At 41.4% G+C, this 25253-nt stretch overlaps 1 protein-coding gene across 1 annotated transcript in view; it reads right to left on the reverse strand.

Moving 5' to 3' along the window:
* The window catches only part of LOC311250729 (myoferlin-like), a 33541-nt gene that overhangs the window by 6170 nt on the left and 2118 nt on the right, over positions 1-25253 (reverse strand). Inside the window, exons 3-44 of the mRNA XM_084342717.1 lie at positions 23351-23419; positions 22445-22500; positions 22055-22146; positions 15974-16082; positions 15781-15874; positions 15533-15690; positions 14908-15036; positions 14698-14760; positions 14559-14609; positions 14415-14445; positions 13103-13218; positions 12846-12972; positions 12571-12674; positions 12405-12473; positions 12260-12303; positions 11183-11265; positions 10977-11015; positions 10197-10321; positions 9987-10100; positions 9175-9352; positions 8956-9080; positions 8641-8750; positions 8124-8316; positions 7772-7927; positions 7543-7674; positions 7263-7426; positions 6344-6458; positions 5953-6055; positions 5540-5682; positions 5174-5344; positions 4491-4584; positions 4332-4409; positions 4059-4240; positions 3258-3416; positions 3020-3121; positions 2773-2934; positions 2509-2674; positions 2337-2413; positions 2146-2202; positions 499-510; positions 296-394; positions 42-170 (exon numbers count right to left, since the gene is read on the reverse strand). Of these exons, the coding sequence (XP_084198843.1) occupies positions 42-170; positions 296-394; positions 499-510; positions 2146-2202; positions 2337-2413; positions 2509-2674; positions 2773-2934; positions 3020-3121; positions 3258-3416; positions 4059-4240; positions 4332-4409; positions 4491-4584; positions 5174-5344; positions 5540-5682; positions 5953-6055; positions 6344-6458; positions 7263-7426; positions 7543-7674; positions 7772-7927; positions 8124-8316; positions 8641-8750; positions 8956-9080; positions 9175-9352; positions 9987-10100; positions 10197-10321; positions 10977-11015; positions 11183-11265; positions 12260-12303; positions 12405-12473; positions 12571-12674; positions 12846-12972; positions 13103-13218; positions 14415-14445; positions 14559-14609; positions 14698-14760; positions 14908-15036; positions 15533-15690; positions 15781-15874; positions 15974-16082; positions 22055-22146; positions 22445-22500; positions 23351-23419 (4580 nt within the window). The remainder of the gene's footprint in view (positions 1-41; positions 171-295; positions 395-498; positions 511-2145; positions 2203-2336; positions 2414-2508; positions 2675-2772; positions 2935-3019; positions 3122-3257; positions 3417-4058; positions 4241-4331; positions 4410-4490; positions 4585-5173; positions 5345-5539; positions 5683-5952; positions 6056-6343; positions 6459-7262; positions 7427-7542; positions 7675-7771; positions 7928-8123; positions 8317-8640; positions 8751-8955; positions 9081-9174; positions 9353-9986; positions 10101-10196; positions 10322-10976; positions 11016-11182; positions 11266-12259; positions 12304-12404; positions 12474-12570; positions 12675-12845; positions 12973-13102; positions 13219-14414; positions 14446-14558; positions 14610-14697; positions 14761-14907; positions 15037-15532; positions 15691-15780; positions 15875-15973; positions 16083-22054; positions 22147-22444; positions 22501-23350; positions 23420-25253) is intronic.

A 25253-nucleotide genomic window follows, 5' to 3' on the forward strand; every position in this document is an offset into this window, starting at 1 on the left:
TACATAGCATTTGTTAATGTCCAATCAAGTGTTCGTGCTACCTTCAACTCTCCAACCACAGTGGGGTCCTCGTCCCCATTTTCATTCTTGCCTCGCAGCAGTTTGTAGGTGTTGCAGAAATCAGTCAGCCCTTTGAATTCTGGGACATTCTCCAGTTCGCCGTCATACACCTGAGGATACACAATCACATTCAAGTCATCTGCAGGAGAGAAGCCTCTCTGAAGCTATTACAAAAAAAAAACAACCAAGTAAATAAATATGTTGAATTGTGTCATCGGGGAAGAAATAAACATACCGTGAGGGTGTCATATCCTTTTTTGAGGTAAGGGCCACATCTCTCCTGGTCTCCAGTTGAAGCATAGAATTTACTCCACCAATCAACTGTCTCTTTCTCCTAAAGATTGAATTGCACAATTTTAATCTTCACATATATATATATAGTTCTCTGCATTTGGTGCAAGAATCTGAATTTCCTGTCATATTCTTGTTTCCTCTCACCTTCTCTGCAATCTTTGGAGGAAGAAGATGACAAAAAACAGAAAAGAAGTCACAAGTCTATACACGTACAGCGGGAACACAATGCAAAAACACACATATACAATAGGCTATAAAGAACGCAGGATGGTGAATGATGGTGAGAGGTTGAAAGAGGTTGATGAGAAGATCCTAGCTGCAATTTCACTATTGATAGAAAATCTAAAAAAACAAGGGCGTAACAAAGTAATGTAATGTGCAGAATGTGCAACTGCATTAAGGCCCTGGACCTCTAGGGGGCCCACTAACACCACTCGTCCTGTCACTTGTAACATGGCACCAGTGGTTTAGTGGTTTCCATGCCTGCCATGAGTTTGACGTGGCTTTGAATCATGTCACTTACTTTAGCAATAATAATTGAGAAGCATAAGAACTCCCCTTTCTCTTCCAACACAGCAGTGATTATTAAGTGATATATATTTTTTGCATGGCAACTGTGAGACATCAGTTGAACTCTTGTCCAAAACAATGATTTCAATCTTTGTTATATTCAAAAGGAATAGTTTGAGAACTGTACTGGCCTTGACTTAATTAAGAAGATTGGTAGCACTCTTGTGTCAGTATGCTAAATATGAAGCTACTTCCAGCAGCTAGTTAGCTTAGCATAGAGACTGGGAAGAGGAGAAAACTTTTGGAAATGTCACAACCACCACGAAAGGACCTGTTTCACTATCAGAATTGTATTCATTCAGCCCAATAACATTTGGAAAATCTAGTACAGTTGCAGAATTAAATCAAGTTAACCAGCTCAGCTGACAGACGTCTCTAGCTCACATGCTCTATCGGCCCCACTATGCGGAAGATCCAGGTAATTTTATACCCGGGCTTTTTGACTTCATGCGTCATTGAGTAACTTTCACAGGAAAGCACAGGGCCCCAACTCTGAAGCTTTATCCAGATTTTTCTTAATACATCCATGTGTCAGGCACAGTCTTCTTGGAAACCTTTCAACTAATGGAGACTCAAGGACATGGCTTCACCTGGCCAACAAATAGTCCAGCACTTATAACGTCTTAAAGTTTTATTTTTAAACTTCAGTTTTTGGGATTTAACAAATAATCAGTGAGTGAAAAAAATTCATTATTGTAGGGTGCCGTTAGTCAGATTTTGTAACCTTTGGACAGACGCAAGCAAGCTGTTTCCTGTATTTTCACTATTTATGCTTGGCTAACTGGGTGGCTAGTGGTAGCTTCGTATTTAGCGTACAAACAGAGTGGTATCAATCTTCTCCAATTTCCCAAATGTGTCTTACTTTTGTTGAATATTTATAACTGTGCTTCCAGTAACATCATGGCAGTGATGGTCTGACAGCAAAAACAGCTTTCGTTTTAGTTAGTTAGTGCTTGGGGCTCTTATTTGCTCCTGGGCCCATTAATATGTTACGCCCCTGCTGTGGAGAAAATAATTAAATGTGCTCATTAAATCAGTGTCAATAAAATTAAGTATAATCAGAGTAATTGTGACAACTCCCAGAGAGATTAGTGTCATTGCAACATCATCATGAGTCCTTTGTCAAGCTTGCCGTAGCGTGGATTAAGTGATCTCAGCCTTCCAGTGTCATTGGTGCCCAGCCTTGAGAATTAGAAAGCTATAATATGTAATCATACATACAAAATGGGAGGTAGGAGAAGCCATTTTGTTGACAGCAGCTGACATGCTGTACATGAACTGTAAGCCAGAGTGATACAGTTTGTCAAATTTGACTACAGAGTCAAATTCTGCACTTCTTAGTCACAAGAGGCGCTTAAGAAAGAAGAAGAGTTATTAGGAATTATTAGGAATCGTTTTGTGATGGAGTTTACCTGAGCCTCCAGCAGTTGTCTCTTCTCTTCCATGTTAATGGAGACGTGTTTGGAGGGAGAAGCCATCATCAGAGCCACTGTAAAAAGTGTGAGGACGACATTAGAACAAGGATTTTTGTCTCTCTTTTTGAGTTAGGTGTATCGGAATATTTTTTTTCTTTTGCCCTCTTACTTTTGGAAGACATGGCTCCCTCTGCAGTGATGACATATGGGTCACATCTGAACTTCTCCAGAGATGTGATGGTGCACTGACCCACCACAGGCTTCCTGCCAAACGGACGGTGGTCGATCACCTTCAGCACAATAGGAGGCGTGTACATCTCATCCTTTGGAAGGAGCTGGACAGAGGAAAGAGAAGAAATATCAGACAAATACACAGTAGTATTGTGAATTTACAGTATTGTGTAAAAGCTGTAAGACTCTAATCTGCCATTACCACTTTGATGAAGAGGACGGAGCTGGGGAAGTTCGGGCTCTTCTTCATGTTTTTGATGACGGCTGTCTCCACCCTCTGCCCGCCACACTCCACCACCAGGCTGGGTGAAGACACCGAGGCCAGCTGGTACGGCTTCATGTTCCTCAGGCCCCATGCTAGAATCTGGACACACACAGACACAAAGGAGGGATTTAGAGACATAATGTGTGTCAGTTCAGAGGGACAGTGTCTAAAGGTTGTGCGTTACCTCCACAGCAGTGAGCTGCACCACTGGCCGGATGCCCTGGGGAACCATGTAGAGGTTCTCTGCTCTCTTTGGGGGAACCAGAGGAAGATCTGACTCGCCAGACTACAGAGGAAGGAAAGTATGGATTATGCTCACCTTTATGGCTTTTGCAGTAACATCAAATTTAATCACCCTTGAGGACCAGCTGAATGATATTTAGGTAACGCATTGTAATATGAAACTAGCCAGTTCTCCAAACCTTGTCTTTCAGGATGAGTTCAGCGGCCACCAGTGCCTCCCCCGCCTTGTGACCTTTCTGAATGATGGGGTGCCACAGCAGTTTGGGTGTCTGATCTATACCTGGGTTCAACTTCACGACTGGTACGCAGACACTGCGGCCCAGCATCTCATCCTTCCCCTGGGGAGCAGATTAACATGTCACAGTTCTATTTTTACGCCTTAAGCTGATGTTTTCGTTTGAGGCAAATAAACCTGAATGCTATAGTATAAAGAAGTTATCCTTGGACGATGGAGGTCATTTTTTAACCATTACACTTTAAACGTTTGGTGGACATTACGACAAGGAAGAAGAAAACAACAATAAGAAAAGCATAACGTGATCTTTGTAGACAGTTCATGCTATAGAAGTAAAAGTTGATTCACAAAGCCAGTAAAGGTCTGATGGACATTTTCTGTTTGATATATCATTTCATTTTTTGTGCTAATTTACTGTTTTTAAAAAAGGTGCAATATGTAAGAATTGGCTATTTGTTGAGTTGGCTATTTAGCTTGTTTAGCCATGCATCTTCAGACTGGGAGCTTGGAGCACCAGAGGAGTGTTGGTGTTTACAGCTGCTTTCATACAGGACATCATTGAATGGTTTGATTAGACTGAAAAAGATGTGAATCAATTGAAGATCTATGGGAGAATGGGGAGAGCTCAAGACACCTGGAGGTTTATGTGGTTTTTTTTCTTTGAATTTTCACGCATCTGTAAGTCCTGAAACAATGCATATTAGTTGTACCAATACTTTCTCTATGTACATCTGCCAAAACTTACCACTTGGTCATTGTCGTAGAACTCCAGGACAACATCAGGGGGCTGCTGAGCGATGTTCTGGGGGTCTCCATAAATCTGCACATCGTTGAAAATCAGAGTTTGGTCCCAGGTCGGGTTCAGCGTGGCTCGCAGCTTCTCTGTTGTCTTACTTAGATGCAGGAAGGAGACGTGTGCATACGGATCTGTGAACGAAAATATAACTCTTGAAATCCATCAGCAGTCTTGATATTAGAATCATTTAATTATATTCTTGACCAGCAAGTAGAATCCTACCAGAAAAGCTGTCTTTATCCATCGATGCCAAGTTTCGTGCCTGATAGACGTAAACACGCAGATGGTATATGTGTGACCCTGTGGAGCAAAAGAAAATATTCAGTTGGATATATTTATGTATGTGATCATTTTTTTTGTGTCACAGTACGCATCACTCACTGTCAAAGGTGCAGGACACGGTGGGCGTGTTGGCACCAAACAGCTTGGTGGCATCGGCCTTGGAGCCTTTCTCTTTAACGTCAGTATCGACACCCTGCAGAGTAAAGCAAAGAGCACATCTCAGAGCTTTCCATGAGTCACACACCACCACTCTGCAGATGTGTTTAATGCATAAGTCAATATTTGAAAATATTTGCAGAGTCAGTTAGCTCAGATCCGGTTCATGCTTTCACGCCAGCCCTTCCTTTCCTACCAATTATGAACAGCTACTGCTAATACTGTGTAAGCCAATACTGTCTTTAGGCACCATTGTAGGGTAAAAGAAATGCAGAGCTGGGTGGGTGGGTAATATTCCTAGATGTCCTTGTTTGCCAGCAAAAGTCTGATAGATGATGTAAAAAATCTGCCTGCCATCTGTAATTGCCTGTTACCAGCAATATTCTTACATCCTTCCATTATGTGGACTTATAATATCAGAATGTTTGTTGAATTTATGAGTTTTTTCTTGTAAATTTACTACTTTAATCTTAGAGAATATCCAAAGTTTTTTTTTCTTGTAATATTAGCCCCTGCCCTGGCTCTGTATTTTTTTTTTACCTGGCCCTAATGCAACATCTTAAGATCCTGAACCCCAACAAGCTGCTAAAATCAAAATAAAGCATTTGTTCCCTTTCTTTACTCACCAGCGCCCCCTCCAGTTGGAAGATGGCCGACGCTCCAAGCCGGTCCTCTGGCGCCATCTTCCGCCTCCAGCGCCTTCGACGGAACGTGTCCGATGAACGCTCCTTCCTGTGGAACTTCCAGCCAATCAGGGAAGAGAATTCCCAGCCCTCGGGGTCGCCTGTGTCCCGCCTCTGTGAGCAACAGTTGAAATCAGAGTCATACAGTCAGTTAGTAATGCAAGATTATATAATGTGACATAAACCCGGTATCCAAATATTTCTCTCTCTTGATCAGAATTGTGTTTGACAAATTCAGCTTCCTTTCAAAAAACCTTGTATATGTGCTGCTTTATATACAGTAGTGCTGCCTTATTGTCCTCTGCTGACCTCTGCAGCGGCTCCTGCAGAACCTGCAGCTCTCTTGCGAGGTCGAACCAGCCTCCTCCTGCGGTGGACGTGGTACACCTTCTCTGCAGGGACCCACGACCGAGGCTTGTCATCCGGGGGAATGGTGACTCCATACTCCCAGCCTGCAGAGTGCACACACACACACACACACACACACACACAGACAGATGCACACACATTTTCCTTAGTTTCATTACTGTGTGGATGCAGGAGCATATGGTTTAGATCTCACCATATGAGTTTAATTTATTATTATTATGCAAGAGTGAGTCAGAGTCCTGTAAATAAGAAACATCCAACACAATTTAGTCCTTTCCTTTTTGAATAACTACTTTTGCCTATAAACAGCTTGAAAAACAGATTTTAGATGGTTTAGAGGTTGACATCTGCACCTTGATCGTCCACGGCTCTGTTGTCATCCACAGTCCACTCGTCCTCCCACGCCCAACCTGGAGGACAATCAAACTCTCCAGGGTTACGGCTCTTCTCTCCATTCTGTGCAACACAAAACCTCAGTTAGGCACGAGCGCAAGTTCATTTTTTAATTTGTTGATTGTGTTTTGGCCCACTCATGAATTACAATAGATTATTCCTCCACCATCCGGAGAAAAGCTGAGTGGAGAAAATAATGGAAAACACCTGGCATCAACATCAAGACAAAGTGTAAGCTTGGGTAGCATTCATGTATGTTTTTGGAAGGAATGATAGGACGTGTGTTTGTATGTGTGATGTTTGAAGTCACCCTGCATATTATTTGCATGTCAATACGCTGTTTTTCCTCACCACATCAGTAAAGGGCTCGGAGGCGGCCTTCCAATCTCCACCAGGGAAGCGAGTCTCGTTTTGGAACACCTCGTCCATGAACTCAGTGTGACCGGCGTCTGCCTCTGTTAACAGACTGAAACACAACGTCGAACACATGAACCATCTGTGTTTTTAGACACTTACAGTTGGACCATTTGCTGATTTTTGTTTACTTTTAACTCATTGCACTACTAGCATTTATTTTCCCTACAATGTTTGAGATTTGGCACCCTCTAGTGGTTACATAAAAAAAAAAACACATCCTGGCACACCAGGGCATGCCACAACTTTTGTCAAATGACGTCAGTGCAGGGAGAGAGAGGAAAAGGTTTGCTTGTTTTCACAGTGAATGTTTACATGTTGGGAGTATCCCAACTTCTAGAAGAAGTTTATTCAAATGAAGCTGTCAAAGTGTGTGCTCCACTCGACGCTTAACTTTACTTGTTATATATTGTAATGAATCACTTATAATATGCATAGAAGGTCACGAATTAAAGGAAAAACAGACATAAAGATGTTGACTTCTCATGACATGTATAAAAGAATCTGCATGTGTTGTGTTTCTCCACTTTATTCAGCTTTTTCCATTATTTTCTCACCTGTCTGTACAAAATAGATAAACAGTAGTGCAGATAAGGCTGGCATGGAAAACTCAACATTAAGCATGTACATTTGGAGTCAGAATCAGAGTGGCTATACTTGAGTTGACAGATTAAGAAAGTAAGAGTAAAAACCTTTCAACACACTGGCACAGTCTGGTACTTTGTCATTAAATCATGGTCTACTGTATGAGAGGAATGTAAACAGGAGACATAGCCCACTTCCTCTGCAGTCCACAGAAATGTGTGTGTACAGTGGAGGATTTAAGAGGAGGATGGTTATCTGGAATTACACTCACGCTTTCTCTGGGTCAATGAACCAGTCACCTTCCCACTCCCATCCTCTCGGTGGCATGAAGTACTCTTGTTTCAGCTTCAGTTTGCCCGTTACGTCTGAGAATTTGTGGCGCCCCACCAGCCCTGTGGTCCCCCACTTCCCAAACACCTCGGCCTGGTTCTCATACTGTGATGCAAGAGGAGAACATGTTTTGTTTTAGGTGCTGACTTGACTGCTGGGCTCTGAATAATCTTCAGAAAATCTTACAGAGATATACATATATATTTATTTAATTGCTATACCATTTCAGCAAACACGCTGAAGGTTCCCTCAGAGAAGGAGTTGAACTTCTTCTCATGTGCAGACAGACCCAGCCACATGTTGACCCTAACCTGAACCGGCACCTTCTGGCCCTTAGTCTTGTCCATGGGGTACTGAGAGGAAAAGAAGAACAAAATAATCACGGGTTATGATTTCAGAGCAATAATCTCTACACTACCTTTAAGCACCAACATTATTATGGATGTGTACCTGTAAAAAGACAGTCTGTGTCTTGCCACAGTGTTGTCCACAGGCCTGCTCACTGTACGTGGAGAAGAGGACTTGGTGAGCGGGGATACGGGCGTAGGCCACCCTCTTCTCACCCCGCAGCATCCAGATGATCACGTCAGGAATGCTGTTCTGGGGCTGGACACATTGAAGGTAAAAACATGAAGAAATACAGAATTATGGATGTTATGATGTGAAATATTATTGCATAATTTTTTTTTTTTTTAAACTTGAGACTGTTTTCGCCTGAGGTAGCGTGAATAATCTAAGCACTAGGGAACATTTCTGATGGGCTATCCCAGAGCAGTATCAGTTCAGAGAGTTCTGTTTGTACCTCCTCAGCCAGCACTTTAAGTTTGTCCGCCCAGGACTCGATGTCGGACAGAGTGTCACGGATCTCTCTGGCCTCCTCTCTCATGCGTCTGGCCCCGTCCCTGATGGTGGTCAAAGCGCTGTCTCGCAACTTCTTGATTTGGATGTCCAGAGCTGTCAGGTTGGAGCGTCCCTCCAGCTCCGGTGTTGGGAAACTGGAGTAGAGCAGAGACAAACATGAGACTCAATAGGTACTATATTTATGACTGTAAAGTAATTGTCATGTATTAACTGCTTTGTATTGCCAATGTGTGGAACTAGAATTACCACCAGAACATTTTTTTTGCAAAAGATTATATTAAATAATCACCCGATGCACTCTTATGTGTTTACTACCTGTTTTTTTTTTGGTCAGACTAATTTCAACACATTTTCCTTAGTTTTTGTCCCACTCTGATTTTTTATTACATAAAAAAAAGGGCCCAGACAGCAAAAATGATCTTGCTGTAATTTTTAGAAACACCACATCGTTTATTTACCTTTCTAGGTCTTCGATCAGCTGGTTGAGCAACTTCAGCCACACCTCTACAAGTTGGTTGTCGGAGACTTTCGCCAGGATGGCAGTTTTAAATGCCTCCAGGTTGGATTGCTGCAACAACAATACAACAGTGGTGAGGATTACATTCACACTTTAAACCTCTATGACTGATTTTCACATTGGCACAAGTACACCCACGTACCAGACATTAGTGCAACACTACATGCTTTAATGGCTGCAAACCAACAAGCCATAAATCATAAACTCTGATTGTAATTAAAGTGTTTTTGGATTACAGAGGATTGTGCAGTATTACCAGGTGGTGACTAATGTAGAGGATGATGTTGACAGTGTCCAGGCGGTGGCTGATGTCCTCCCAGAATGAGATCACCACAACCACCGGCTTAGTGTCCGACCAGGGCAGGTAATAGTAGTGGTTACCTAGAACGATTACACACAAATTAAGAACCCCCTTGATAAGATTGCAGGTTTTCTTTAGTGTGTGAACAGAGCAGATAGCAGCTTCCACACTCACCATCAAACACAGCACAGCTATACTGAGTGGTGGAGGCCAGCGGTTTGCAGGTGGTGTCCAACTTGTTGCCATAGTTGCCGATGCTGACCTCAAACTGGATTGGCTCTCCTGGTTCCTGTATCATGGAGGCGCTGTGGAAGACTGCACATAGACAGTACTTCCTCCTCCTCTGGTACTTCTAATGTAGGGATGAAAAGAGAAGAATGAAACTTTCTAAAGGAGACCTATTATGCTCATTTTCAGGTTCATAATCTTATTTTAGGTGACTACTAGTATAGGTTCACATGCTTAAGGGCTCAAAAATCATATCCAGTTTCTCATGCTGCAGCTCTGTATTCCCCCTCTGTCTGAAATGCTGTTTTAGCTCCTGTCTCTTTAAGGCCCCTCCTCCTGAATACCCAGTCTGCTCTGATTGGTCAGCTCACACATGCCTGACCCAGCACCGCTAACAACAACAGAGCAGCAGTGCTAGATCAATTTTTTCATGCCAAAGTAGCTGCTAGGCATAAATTATCCAAATGTGTGACCTGGTGACGTAGTGTGATGTCACAAAGTCACGGTATTAAAGGCGGTTCTACTGACGAGGCGTTTCAGGAGCAGCGTCTTTGTTTTTTTTTACATGCACAAGAACATACTGTATATATAAAACATTGAAGGAAAGGAAAAAATTAAAACATAATAGGTCTCCTTTAAGGTTTTTGCAGAAAAAACGTCTCGTCACGTTCTAAATCTTGGACAAGTGAAACCACACTGCTGTCACACAGAACCACACTTGTCAGGTATCAATCAGAGGATAGTCATAGTCATCATACCTGTGCCACCAGGATGTCATCACTGTGGATACTGTCTACTGTTTTATCTGCTTTCCCTTCGAGCTTAGTGGACAGCTCGACCATGATCCTGCCTCTGTACGCCACGCCCTCTCCCTGCAAGACGTTATATGAAATGTAAGAAACCAATAAAGGGAAAATAAAAATAAAATAAAATGATGGATTACAATTGTAACAAGTCTTCATCACAACCTTGCCATAGTTGAGATCCTCATAGGGGTCTGGCAGGCCACTGAACTCTCTGGGGCTGCCGTATAGGTTGACATAGCAAGGCCCGAAGACAGGCAGGAAACCAACTTCAGCCTGTCCTGTGTTAGCTGTGGAGACATGGAAGCAGACTTAACCTCTTTATGATTAGACTCCAGCTAAGCTAAGCAAAGCTTTAAAGGGGCGTTATGTAGTTTTGGAGAAGAAATTCAAAGTCAGAATTTTAATATTATATAATACAATATTAATGAGGTAATAATTCAAACTACGTAGAAATATTTATCTTTTCCATAACCAAAAAAACAAGCTGTTCTCAAAATAAAGGAAAACACTGTTTGTAGCTAAAGAGGTGGCAGGGTCCGCCAAATATAAACAAAGTAAAACAGCATGAGTTTGCTGATTTAGTTTTTTTAGGCATAAAACAAAAAAAAAATCAATCAATGAAGAGCTTTCTCTTGTGATTAAAATGTTGTCCCCAAAACTACATAGTGCACCTTTAATGTTAGTATGTCGGTGTGGCTTTATTTGAGGCGGTGGTGATGGACAGACTGAAACAGTGAATGCTGGGTGAAGCAAGGGGCAGACACTACGACGACAAAAACAGTTAAACATTTAAATCCTAACGCTAATATCAAAACAGAGCACAGCACAGCTTTATTAGCAATGTGCACACAGAACGAGACTCATTTAGCCGGTAGGCGTGCATGACATGCTTTAGGCATAACATCTCATGCAACATGGGGCAAAAAAAGAGCGCAGTTGAACCTTCGAATGACGGCATTTCCCCATTTCCCGCATGTTCCTCTATTCCAGGAGAAAAAGGACATTTTAAGTACCATTTAGACACAGAGTAACAATGGTTTTCAACTGTAAAATGCTATTTGTTTCACACAGTGATACAATAATTCATATCTTAAATGCAAAGGCTAAGGTATGAGCTACTATACTTCACTCAAGTATTTTTTTAATACCTTCTATCTCTCCCCCAGAGGAGGCAATCTTTGCCAGGTTCAGGTACGTGGTGCCAATAGCATCATTTCCTGTCAAACGATCCCTGCAATCACACACACGACACCTTTAGCATACACACACAGCACTGACTTATGTTTAACTGTTAAATACCATGCAAATTTCACAACGTACGAGTACTGGTATGCTCTACTTAATGGAGGAAGTACACAGTCTCTCTTTCAACAATGCATCTTTTGGCCTTTCGGCTCTGAATTGTGTTTTCACCACCTTCTGGGGCACACAGTTTTTCTAACCTTGTGCTTATTTCCCCTCAGCCTTCCTGGACCTGAGTAATCAGACTCTTCGTTCACTCAGAAACACACAATAATGAAAATTGGCTGAGAGACGGTGCCAACAGGATCCCAGGGCATGTTACTGAGGGGAAGGGAGGGGCCTGCATAGCACTTAGTCATAGGCTTCTACAGTATTCTCATGTGGTTGGTGATGGTGTGTGGAAACACACACACACTTACACAGCACAGCTGACCACACTGCGCAAATATTGAGTTACACTTTCTCAACCCTGGATAACTCTTAGTACCAAAGAACGCTGCCTCTACTCAGATACAGAATGGCACGGACTGAAATCTCTTAAAGGTGCATTGTGCAGTTTTCGTGTAAACAAACAACGGTTATGTTTACATTTAGTGTTTCTAACCAAAACATATTGTGTGTACCCTCGGGGTCTAAAAAATGTGCTTAGTACATTTCCTTCCTCATAAAATGGAATATTTCAAAACCTCCGTCCTATGTTTACGTGGATGTGACCTTGCCAGTTGTCTTCTTCAGTTCCTTTATTTGGGCATTGCTATGCTTCCTTTGGCATTACTGCCACCAACTGTTAATCAGTGGAATAGCACAAAACATACAGTAGAAATGTGTATAGCACTAGCCATTTGCATATGCACGCTTGAGCACTTCAATACAGTATGCAAAACAAACTAAACAGGGAGCCACAAATAAAAACATTGCTCCATTGTACCACTAGTGGTCAAAAACTCCACCTATAGATATATTTGCAATCTTGTTCGACTTACCAATCAAAGACCGTCAGTTTGACACGCTCACACATAGATGGGAACTACAGCAAATACAAAAAAGGTTACAACACTTTTAAACTTCATTCATGATTTCCATTACTTTCTTACTAGAACACATCTTTCCATCATTGTGACCTCTTACCTTTACTTGGAGGTTCAGTACTTGATTCCACTCTGGGTTCGCGTTCTTCTCAACGATCTGAGTACACAGCTGGAGAGACAGAACGGCCACATCAGCATTTCTTCTGTTACACAACATATACATATGTATATCCACTTGAGCTATAAAGACATCAATGATCGGGAACCTTTTTGCCGGCGAAGCGAGCCTCTAAGAAGGGATCCACCAGGTTCTTCTTGTTTTCATCTCCTCCAAAAATTTCCTTCATGGTCTGGACGAACGCATCATCCACTGACATGAGAACACACAGGAAGAATTAATCAAACAATCATCATTTATTTCACAGTTGAGTAACGTATTCTTCTCACTTTTATTAGTGGCAGCCACAGAATGGGAATTAATGTCAATGTAGACTTTTCAGTGTATGAACTGTTAATTTGCTACAAATAAAACTCGTCTTACTCTGAGGAATGTCCTCAGCTCTGAACACCTTCAGTGACAGGGTGGCCCATCGTAGGGTCACACCAGCCGGCAGCAGCAGATTGCTCTCTATGTCGTCCTGGTCGTCATTTGACTCCCCCTTCTCCACCTACAGTATGTGAGAGAGAAGAAAAGAAAACAGTCCATGAGTGCGAGCGAGGGGTGTAACCACCATATTTACATGAGGAAAAGAGGAAGCCACCGGCGCCAGTGAAAGTGATCTGAGCTGTGAGTCGTACCGGGGGCTCATCTCCAGTCCCCACTACGAAGAGGCTGACTTTGAGGTAGCCTTTAGCCCCGGAGCTGGAGTCATCGGGGTCGTTCAACAGGAGCCACTTCCTCATGACACAGTGGGCTGCAACAGGATGCACATTAATGTATATAAAATGCACAACACAAAAAGTCATACTCAAGTCAAACTGAATCAAGTTTTAAAAATCCATTTTAGAATTAAAAACATAAAGTGAAATCCGGAAATGTATATATCTTTTACACCACTTTACATTTGAATTCTCTAGCAATTATGCTAAATAAAAATGTACTACTTAACTGAGTTTTTGCCACGTGCAGGCACTATAAGGCCAGTTGTGAACAAAATACAGACATTATCTCCCACCTCCTGATATTGTGACATTTTTAGCTATTAGTTGCTTATTTACACATGCAGCAGTTATTGGGCAACATTATCATTCATATATCATTCAAGTCCATTATTCACTCTCTTTTTTAGCTCTGTTTTGGTCTCTACCAACTTCTTAGGAAACTATCTGATAGTGCTGATAGCTTAAATGCTCAACTATGTTCACAAGCTGGTTCCTGACTTTGACTGTCTGTGTGTAAGCTGGCGCTAAGCAGGCGGTCTACAGTAAGTTTTTAAGTTTTCAGCTGAAAACTACGCTATGAGAGTGGGAAGAGTGAATCAAAGCATTTAAGTTGCAGGAAAACCAAAAATAATGAGCTGAAAGACCCTAATTAAGCTGATGGGAACTATGGGGTATAATTTGAGCAACACCATACGCATTTGAGTTGTCAAGTGACCTACTGTTAATGAAAAACATATTGATTATAGTCACTTTAATAATACTTGAGAAATCATGTAAAAAATAAAAAGATTCTTTTTTTCTGCCCTTCCCTGCCCTCTCTATCTGGTGGGTGGGGCAGGTGATCATTTCTCAGAACAGCTGGGCCCAGTGTTCCCAGTCTGTCGCTGAAAGTCTCTTTCTGTCCTTCCCTGCGGAAACCCATTTGGTTAAGTTGTAGCTTCAGTTCCTGTTCAGTTCTTCCCTTTACTCTGTTTGAATGCATCTGCCCTCTCATGCACACCCTACACTTCTAATCCCACTGACCACCACCCTCCATGTGTTTTTGTACGTTGGTATTTAATCATTCTGGTGAATAAATTACTTTGTTTAACTTCCGTAAACAGTGCGTATCCCACTTTGACACATCACTATAATAATCCTGTCACATTCTGACATCCACAATCCGAACAACAGCGTCCTCTGAGCAAATGTAAATGACACACAAATCTGTGGTTTGTGACCGGCTTACCTGGTTCATCGTAAATATAACCAACATCGAGCTGTGTGAGAGAACAAAAAAACAGATCAGCCAGTCTCACATTAAGGCACTAAATACACTTTTTTTTTTTTTTACATCTGAGCAATTGTGTCAAGACTAAATGAAACCAGGTACCTTGAATTCCCCCATGACACTGTCAGCCCTCAGTGAGTAGGAATTATACACCTGCAGAGGAGACGGCACAGCTCACAGTTAATATATCTACACATATTGACAGAGGATGGGACTTTAAAATGGACATATGTGTACTGACCCGGAAGCTGATGTGCTTATCAAACAGATCAGATGGGAGCATGTGGACGTTGTAGAAGAACATCTGCAAAAGTACAGAAAAAAGTTTTGGTTGCTTAGCTCTAAAGTCAAATTCTGTAAGAGCCAATAAAACCAAAAGGAATGCATGTTTAATTCTGTGTCGAATCTGTGTCGTCTACTATCTCTCTGTGTGAGAGTCAAGTGAGAGTACCTCATCAAAGAAGGGGTTGTTCCCTCTCTTGATCCGTGTCCTGTGGGTCTCTCCACACACACTGACCTTCACCACTGGTTTGACGTTGTTGCCCGACAACTGACGGGCCTCAATGATCCGGACACGAATCTGAAGATACATATTATCACAGTATGAGAACATATGATTCTGACCTAGATTACCTCAGTTCGTTTAGATAAACTGAAGACTTATAGATACATAACCAGAGGAATAACTGTTGTGGGAGTTTTAAAAGGTCATAGTAATACATTTTTATGAAGACAAATCTTTTTTTTTAATAAAATATCTACAGAGCTCGTAGAAAGGTGCAGAATAAAAATATATTTTTTCTTTAAAAACGTTATTACGATTATTAATTAATAATTTCAAATATCTGTGTTTCAAACTGTAGCACTGACTAACCTGACCACCTAACTCTAACACTAGCTAAATGCCACATTAAAGCCACTATCCTACATATAGTGGCTTTAAGTTCTTGGCCGCAAGCTAAACAACAACCTGCTCTGTTCTTGATCTGCAAAAATAAAAATTCAGATTTGCACCAAACCTGTTTATCTTGGCTGATAATCGTGTAGCTCTTTAGCAAAAACACTATCAAAATGACCTGGAAGTCCTGAGGTTTATTGACGAGTCGGTGGCGATTCTGTGCCCTGGCCACCCGCTGGCGGAGTTTAGCATTCTGACCAGAGGATGAGGGGACGCCTGCAGCACCACTTTGGCCACCGTCTGGTAGAGTTTCATCACCCTCCTCACCACCACCACCTCATCAACAGAAAAACAAGATGATGAGGGATCAATCACCTGACAAGACTCTAGTCAATCTTTACTGCATAATTACAATCACGAACATACCAGCATCCATTGTAGCATCTCCTGCTTGAGGGTCGTTGAGATTTGGTGCAGCATTAGGGGGAGGATCGTAGCCAATCACAAGGTTGATTGTAGCCTGGAAGGAAATGGATAATTGGTCAGTTATTTCTTTTTTTGTTTTTTAAGGAAGATATTCTTCCTTATATTTCTTTAATCCATAAAGACAGGAACTTACTCCAATACTCTGTCCACTTTCATTGACCAGAGGAACATTTCTGGATGGTAGTGATCTCACTTGACCAGTGGAAAGCTCTCTCAAAGAGATTTTGGTGGAACCGAGGAATCTGGAAAAAAACAACAAATAGAAATATAACATTGGTGTACAACATTTGACTGATTGGTGACAATTCTGCCCTGATTTCCTGATTTAATAGGGCTAAAACCCAGGCAGCCATTACATTTCAAACCACACAGAGATGAAATGCAGTATGTGTGCTCAGTGAAGTCACCATTCACAAAAGGGGCATATAGCAGGTCACCACCCAGAGCTAACAAACCCTGCCTGCTCAGACAAACAAACGCACCCCATGAGCCGGCATTCAGTAAACACTGCACAGAAGCTACAAGCCAGTGATTTACGGTCTATTTTGATCATCTGACCTTCAGCAAAGACAACTGAAATTAACTAATTCTTCCATTTCTTTCCGTTTGGAGGTCGTTTAAGTATCAGCCATGAACAACAGAACCAGGAGGACTTTGGAGGCCTGCAAACTAGACTACCAAGTATTTTTCCAGTGGTCAAATAAAACGGGTAACCTGAATGCTGAGACACAGTTAACTACATTTTTACACATTTACAGTACTTCTCTCTGCCTTGGCTGAAAATCACAGGAAACATTCTGATGTCAAAAACATTATTCCCGTCTGTATCTTACACTCAGTGACCTGTCACGTTTCTTCCGTTAAGCTATTTGCCTCTGTGAGCGAGTCAGACATTTTCTATATGGAATGTTAATTACAACATTTGCTGAGAAATGAAGTAATCATTAACATTTTAATGATTAAACGGGATCTAATTAGTCAAACAGTTGTCAAGGACAGGCTGTGAGTAAAGGACGCAGATAGACTTGAACTGGAGTTGATATGAGAGCTGTAACAATCACATTCCTCTGGCAATTCCTACTCAGATATTTCAAGGACATAATTAAATTAAACTAATCGTCTGTCAATGTGAGATCTGGCGAACATGAATACTGGGCTCTTATGATACAAATACGATCACAGTCTTACCAGAAAGTCTTGGTTGTAAAAAATTGCTTGGAAAGTGTTTGTTATTGCTTGTGGTTGATCATTGCTAGTGCCTCGGTGTGCAGCCAAGAACTACACAGCTCCATGTGCAACTCGTTTATGCTCTAACAATCATGAGTAAATATGAATCCAACAACAGAGGAAGAAAGAAATGTATCTTACAAAAATAAAATGTTGCCACTAAACCATTAGACGGCCAGATATTTGAAACAGATGCAGTCATTTGACAGTTTATTAGTCACACCTGATGCAAGGTAGCATTACAGTGACAGGTGATTTGGCCACCCGACCGACATCAATGAAGGTTGGCTGAATAACCGAAACACCTCTCTGCATCACAACTAAATCTTCTGATTTACTGCAGTTAGACTGCATTAGTTTTAGCTTGGTGTACCTAATAAACTGGTAACTCCTAAAATAATGTTCACTGCCTTGTTTCCAAAGTAACACAATGTACTGTAGCAAAGGGAACGCACTACATCATCTCAACTGTATCAACTGGGTGGACTGAGTCATATTATTTTGGCTGCATTCCTGACAGGAGGAATTTCCCTGAGACAGAAACTCAGTTATTCACTGTGGACTTTAGATTACATGACACCGCTGCAGACTCAGAGTCAGCTACAGTACGACCAAGACTGGCCAGAAGTTAAAGGGTAACTCCACCAATTTGACACATTAAAGTGTGTTTACAGGTGCTTGTGGAGTAGTACTTCATATGTGTAAAAAGTAGTATAAAGCCTTTTGTGCTTGTAATCTGAAATTACTGAAAATTGCGTAATTGTGTAAAATTGGTGGAGTTTCCCTATAAAAGCTTTTGGACACAGTTATTCAAAATTAAAATGAAAACACTTTGTCACTGCACAAACAGTTGGACAGAGTTTTGTTGGGAAGAGAGAGGATGGAGAGTAATTGTTTTGGCTGCCCCACAGCAGGAAGGAGGCTGACACAGGGGCTCTTCAGGGAGTCAGTGACCGTATAAACCTGGTATGTTTCCTCAAATCTGACTGGGTGACCAACAAAGCTTATGTACAGATTTCCAATGGCCTCTCAGCGATAATGTTAACAGGATTTAACCAAAGAGTGTCGTCAGGTAGGATGTGGCTCTCATCCTCTATCCGACAAAATCACATGGGAGTGTCTGAGGACTGAGTTTTAATGAGCATCATTTCTGCTCGACTGCATTCTGACAAAAGCAATGAAATATAAAAAAGATTACCTCATACAGTAGGTATGATAGCATGTTATTAAAGATTGACTTGCAGTGACACTAGCCTGATTATGTTATTACAGCCAGTGATGGAATGTAACTAGTTCCATTATCTAAATACTGTTCTTAAGTACAATTTTGAGGTACTTTACTGGAGTACTGTATATACCTTCACGTCACTATATTTTGGAGGCAAATATTGTTCTTTTTACTACTACATTTATTTGCTAACTTTAGCAATTAGTTACTTTGCGAAATGCATGCTGCATAAGAGCCAAGGTGGTGCATGGTTGTAAAAAAACTACAACAACGAAAAAACACTTCTGATAATTGGAAAAATGCTGAATAGTGGATCTGATAATTGGCCAGGTTGACAATTAGTTGACCCATAGTATACAGTATATATATTTATATATATATATATATATATATAAGTACATGTTAATATATGTAAAATTTACTTTTACTTTTGCAATATGTAAGAATTGGACGCCTGTCGAATTCATACTCCGAACAAATAGGGGGCAGCAAATCACCAGAGTAACCAATAACTGCTGTTAAATGTAGCTGCCATTAGCTAGTTAGCTAAGCTAGCTGTGTAGCTAGTGGTCCTTTAAGCTGTCTCTGCCCTGACTGGGAGCTTGGAGCACCGAGGGAGGACTGGTGTTGTTTACTATCGTCACCTCTTGAAGTAAAAAGTAGCTAGGAGCTAGCTGGTTAGCGCAAACTTCAGCAGATAAGTCAAAACTGTTAATTGCTTTTAAACTTTTACCTCAAGAATGACCTTTGGGTACTAAACACTGGATACAGCCCACTACTGTGTATACACTGAACAGAATCTGGAAGACAAGCTTTGACTGATAAATTGCCCATTGTTTTCCATGTAAACACACAGCAAGATGACCATAACAGGGTGAGTCACAGGGGAACATCCCACGACCAGCTGATTAAGTCCCCACGTCCTCACAATCACCCACAGACAGGGTGACATTGTGAGTTATTATAGGATGTAGATATCATTAAGCCTTAAACAGTTGTATTCATGCACTAATAAGTTTTTAGCCTTTCCACGTGATGGCGAAGTCATCACTATCAAGACCAAATAACTATAATCACCTATCCGGGAAGGGGAAGGAGTGACTGTCAACACAAGCAGATTCACCAGAGCGTTCTTGGCTCGGTCTCTGTTCCAAAATGTAACCACCCTCTCTCCTGTTGTAATTCATTTCCTTTCACAGATCTGTGGGATGTTGATACAGCTAATCTGAGATCCGTTACCAGGCCGTTCAAGTCAGATATCACAGTTCCCTGATTATTGCTGTTGAGTCATGTTTATCTCCAGGGTTTTCAGCACTGTGACGCTATACAAGCCAAAAACATTCAAAAAGGAAGAGCGGTGAAAGTAGGTGAGATGTTTGGACAGACTCACTGATGTTTTTATGAGACAGGAAATAAAACAATACTGTGGTACTGATGTGAAAATGTTTTCCAGCCATATCCTATGAAGGGTATTGCCCAGCTTTTATCAACATGTTAACATTTGAATGCTGCAGAAAAAGTTAATATTTTATGGTCATGAGTGGTCATTTGATTATCACGTTAGTGTTATCAAAACACTAATCATGCAACTCAGCAGCTCTGTGGGAGAATTTTACACTGTATTCCTCGACCTTATGTAGAATAAAAGATAAGACAAAACAAAGCTCTGTAACAGCAGCATGCAAACCAAGTGAAACGCAGGAGATTGGCTATTCTTTAATCATGAACTAGCTTTACTAAATTGTCTGCGTAGATACCTTTGATTGTTAATGTTTAGCCAGGCTGGACGTGTGGCTTTAAGGATGACAATGTTAGTCCGCCGTTTTGGTCCAGACAGAAATATTTATTAGATGGATTGCTGTGAACTGTTGTACAGAAATTCATGGTACCAAGAGGATTAACTCCTCTGAAGCAGGTCAAATGTTTTACTTATTGGGTGAAATATCTCAACATCCACTAATGAATCAGCACACACTTTTGTACAGACATTCATGGCCCCAAGAGGATGAATCCTACTGACTCTGGTGATCGCTTGATTTGTCATCTAGTGCCACCGTAAGGTTGACATTTGAAGTTCAGAGTAAAATATCTCAACAACTATTCGATGGACTGCTGTGAAATTTGCTACAGGTATTCAAGTTCTCCAGAGGCTGAATTCTATTGATTTTAGAACCACCATGGGGATTAAGTATTGCATGAATCACTGTGAAATTAGGCACAGATACTCATGGTCCCCAGAGGATGAATTGTAATGATCCGCTCACTTTTCATTAGCACCACCATCAGTTCAAAATGTCTGAGGTCCAGTATGTTGGTTTATGACTATATTCCTGTGCTAAATAACGTTAGCATGCTAACACACCAACATCACCTGCTAAACAGCTGCATCTGAATTTTTATTGTTAGCATGTTTGCATGCTGACATTAGCATTTAGTTCAAAGCACAGCTGTGGTTAAGTACATCCTCACAGAGCTGCTGCAGTCCTGTTTTTGAACCATCTAAACATTTTTAGTTTCTTTAGCACAAGGAAATAAGATTATCTTGTCCTTGATTAAACTCGTAAAAATCTTAATAGGCACAATTTCATTCTCAGATCTGATGATCAACACTACGCTGCTGTTTACACAAGGAAACGTTGTCCTACAATCTTCTGATTCCAGTCTAAAATCTAATTAGTTAAGAAGACACCGATTTACATTTTTGTTCCCTCTTCAGTTGCCACGACAACAGGGATTACCCCAAACAGCAACTGGAAACTGGAAAACTATTTGAAAGAGAGAGAGAGAGGGGGGGGAAGTCATTTTCTGCTCCCACTGTGTAGATCTTTAGGGAGTGTGTCAGACGGGCCAGCCCAGTGGAAAACTTTAGTCAATTTAACATGGACTCATGTGCTGGAAGCACACATTTGCAAAGCTCCTCCCACAGTTATGACTGTCCTGTGCACCAGGGAAACTTTTACAGAAGATATAACATATATGGTGTGTTGGACATAAATTCTTATGAGAGACACGCTCTGTTTTCTTACCATAGACAAGACTTTGATCGCACTAATTAGTGTTGTCGAGGAAACATTCTTTGTGGTTGGTCTAGATTGGTCCCATATGCGGCTCCGGTTTTATTTGGAAGCAGCAACCTTGAGCTGTTTTGGAGCGACTCAGACTACTTTTTCAAGACAGCACCTCTCCTCACACACCGTTCAAGCAGTTCATACATACTGCATGTACTGCAATAACATCATACAATCTAGTTTGTCAAGTAACGGCCACATTTAGTTTAACATTTTTCCCTGTCCTCTGTACCACACAAATCCCAGTCAGAGGCAGAGAGAAAGAGAAAACAAACAGCGATTCATCCATCAGTTGTTGCCCAATCAGGGGCAGTCATCCCACACAGCCCGGCAAGTCTCAGCATGGCAAGCAGGGTGTGAGGGGGTAGAGGCAGCCAGCTACATAACTCAAACACTGGGTGACTCTGAAATATCTGACTTCCTTGTATATTACTGAGTCACTGTTGATAATGATATGTATCCTTACCAGCGGGTGGTGGCCTTTACAAATAACTGTTTAGCACATGATGTACATCAAAACAGCCGTTCCTGTTGGCTAACCTGCTGTCTGAAAGTCTTCGCTCAGACAAGAAGTAGTTTGCGCAGTGATTCAGCAAGTGAGGCGCACAGCTTCTCTTTCATCACTGTGATCTCTCCATTGCACAAACAATAAAGCCAAAGCTAAGAGTTAAGCCAAGTAAGTTGCACTTACTTATCTTTCCCAATAGTTTCATAGTCTTTCACAATCACGTCTACGTAGGAGCTGGAGTCCAGCGCAGTGCCCTTCAGATCGAACTCGAGCACCTACAAGAAAAGATGAGAGATAAACAGTCCATCAGATATTCAGTTGCTGTCCTGAAGAGTCAACATTTTATCTGAGAGAGGAGCCTTTGACGTATTGATTTCAGTCACATAATCTATTAGCATGGTCAATACATACTGTGACAGTCATATGATGATTGTCACAGTATGTATTTACCATGTATGTCTAGTGCTGCGTTTATCTCCAGTTATTGATGCTCTCCGGTGCAGCTGGTTTAAATGATCCAAGTGAAAGAGATGTGTGCATGTTCGACCGTGTGTGTTTGTGTAATGGATTTACCTCATTCCACACAGGATTCACCTCACTGTCAATCGACTTTGTTTTCTTCTTCTCATCTGAAATCAAAGTCAAATCAATCTTTGTGAATATTTATCGAAAGGTGTTTGCACTTTTTCTTTGTGATCCGACACAAAACATCAGCGAATTCTCTCCAGCAGATTTGGACACACACGAGTCAGCCAACTCAATAATTCACCTAGAATCACTGTACCCACTGCTGAATTTGAGCTTTTTTCTAAACTGGCACCGTTCTGCATGATTGGTGTCAAGAGGGATGTTTGTTTTCAGCTGGTTGCAGCTTCTACTTCAACAGGGAACAAGGAAAAAAGGCACAGAAGCTGCCACACCTGCGGATGATGATGTTGACAGCGGTACAAAGAAAAACAGCTGAGAGCAACTAGGGCTGATTGCCAGGATCATATGAAGTCTGTTTGATATTGATTTAATGCAGTAGCTTAAGTCTAACTTATGCCTTGCCTTTAATTACACTCTTCTTTATTCTTTCTGAGCTAAGGTGCACACATTGTCCATCCTACAGGTCTGAGCACGGTCCCCTACTCAGCTATCTGCCAATCTTGGAAATGCTGGGACATGTTGGAGAAAACTTCTGGGGTGCAACTAATACAGCTAATACTGATCAAGTTATACTGCATTTAAAGAGGGAGCACACAGACACTTAGAGACTAAACTTTTTACTAAGAAAACTAAATAAGAGCCCTATTATAGTTTATTGGTTGCATGAGCTGTCATACATATCACAGTAAAGCTATCAGTGACGTCATACAAGATAAAAGTAGGCTGTAATCAATCAACTTAACATTTAGTTTAAAGAAAACATACTTTACATTTTTATTTTGACTGTACACACAATCACAACTGTTCAAAGACTTGTAAAGTCAGACTTACCTTTAAAAATCACAGAGATGATTGGATCAGGATTTCCAATTTTCTTCTTAGGCAGACCTTTGGCCGATTCTACCACAACCCGCAACATGGCAACAAACAGGTTAAAAATAGAAAGGGGGGGAAAAACTACACTAAATCTGTGAAGTTGTGGAAAGAAATGAAAACAAAAAGTCTACAGAGGACCGTCGCGCTCTGGCATCCTCACTGCCCCATCACTGCAGCACACAGGGCAGGGCCGAGGAAGTTTCCGTGCCCCGATGGTGAGAGCCGGGGGGGAAACGAGGGCGGGTCACGGGTGTGTAATTATTCTGAGTGGAGGATGGTGAGCTGCTGCTGCCATCGTGTGTGCGGAGCTCAGCGGAGATGGTGTCAGATTATAGCCGACAGAGCTGACAGGAGAAGTTTAGAATAAAGTAGAGTTGTGGATCATTTAAATTCAGTAAAATAAACAGTGCAGTAGATAAAAACGATGATGTTGTTTGATAAGTGTGAACTCTCGAGCTCTGCATGTTTGAGCGCTGAGCGAATAGTTCTACTGTGGCTCCATCTGGTGGCCGTGCTGGGTAATGACATGACAGTCGACTGGGCCCAGTTAAGGGTCCAACTCAGTTCAACAGGCAGCTTATCCAGACTTTAAGACACTTAAGCAGCATTGCATGTGTAGGGACACATCTCAACCAAAAGCAATTATTGTGCTTTTTACTCCACTTCACTTAAAAATAAAAAAAATAAATAATTTAAGCAACTAGAGACTTTACAGTTTAGGATTAATAATACAAAATATATGTCAGAACATATCATCATTATCAATTATTAATGTATACACCCAGAAGTATATAAAGTAATACAATTAGCTCCAACATTAACAACTGTACCATTGAAGTGATGAACAAATGGCATGCTTCAATAATTATTATCCCATAACATACATTATTCTGAAAGGAGCCATACCGTGTAATGAATATTTTGATGCTTGTACTTTACATGGAATTTTACTTGTAAAGTAAGTGTCTTTATTATTCACACACAATCATACAGTGTACAATGTAGTGAAACTGGCTCTCTTAATTTAACCCATCCCGTGGGAGCAGGAGGCAGCCAACCTACAGCGCCCAACGACCAACTCCAGATTCTAAGCCAGTGCTTTTGGTCAAGAGCACTGGCTGGAGAATGGAAATAATGTGCATGTTTGATGATGGGGGGAACCGGAGTACCCAGAGGAAACCCACACAAGAACATGCAAACTCCACAGAGAAAGGCCCTGCCCCAGCTGGGGTTAAAACCCAGGACCTTCTTGCTGAGGCTACTGAATAGTTTACGTCAGCAGCTCTGTTGTTGTTTTTTATCCAGCCCGGTCACACAGAACCTGTTGTCATCTGGCTGTCTGATTGAAATTAACAAAAACAGTAACTGTAAACATCTGTCTTCTTCCATTACTGGTCGCTGCATCTTAAAGCAGATGAATTATGAAGACTATTTGAATCAGCTACAGTTTCGGCTACTGGTGTGTGTGTTAGGTCTAATGTTAGACCAGGTGCAAGGAATTGCCCAGTAGACCAGCCTCCTGTGGGACTTCACTGCCTTCATTAAACATAGTGGGAGGCCACTCTGGATAGTTCAAGCTCATTGAAGTGGGAACCAAAAGTGCTGTGGGTTGCCTGGCAATAATTAAACAGCATTAGTTAGAGGACCGTGAGACCATAAGAATAAAACAGGAAGTATCACTGCTTGTCGCTTTTTTCTTGTTTTAACTTAAGGACATATGCGACTGTATTAATGACATATGTGTTTTTTTCTTTATTATGTTCGGACACCTGAACTGTCCTCGTGTAAAAGTTACCATCTTCGCCCTCCTGGGTCCTGACTAACTTTGCCTCTATAAATGATTAATCCACTGAGGGCT

The sequence above is a fragment of the Pagrus pagrus genome (assembly GCF_965226575.1).
Source record: "Pagrus pagrus genome assembly, chromosome: 21".
Taxonomy (NCBI): Eukaryota; Metazoa; Chordata; class Actinopteri; order Spariformes; family Sparidae; genus Pagrus; species Pagrus pagrus.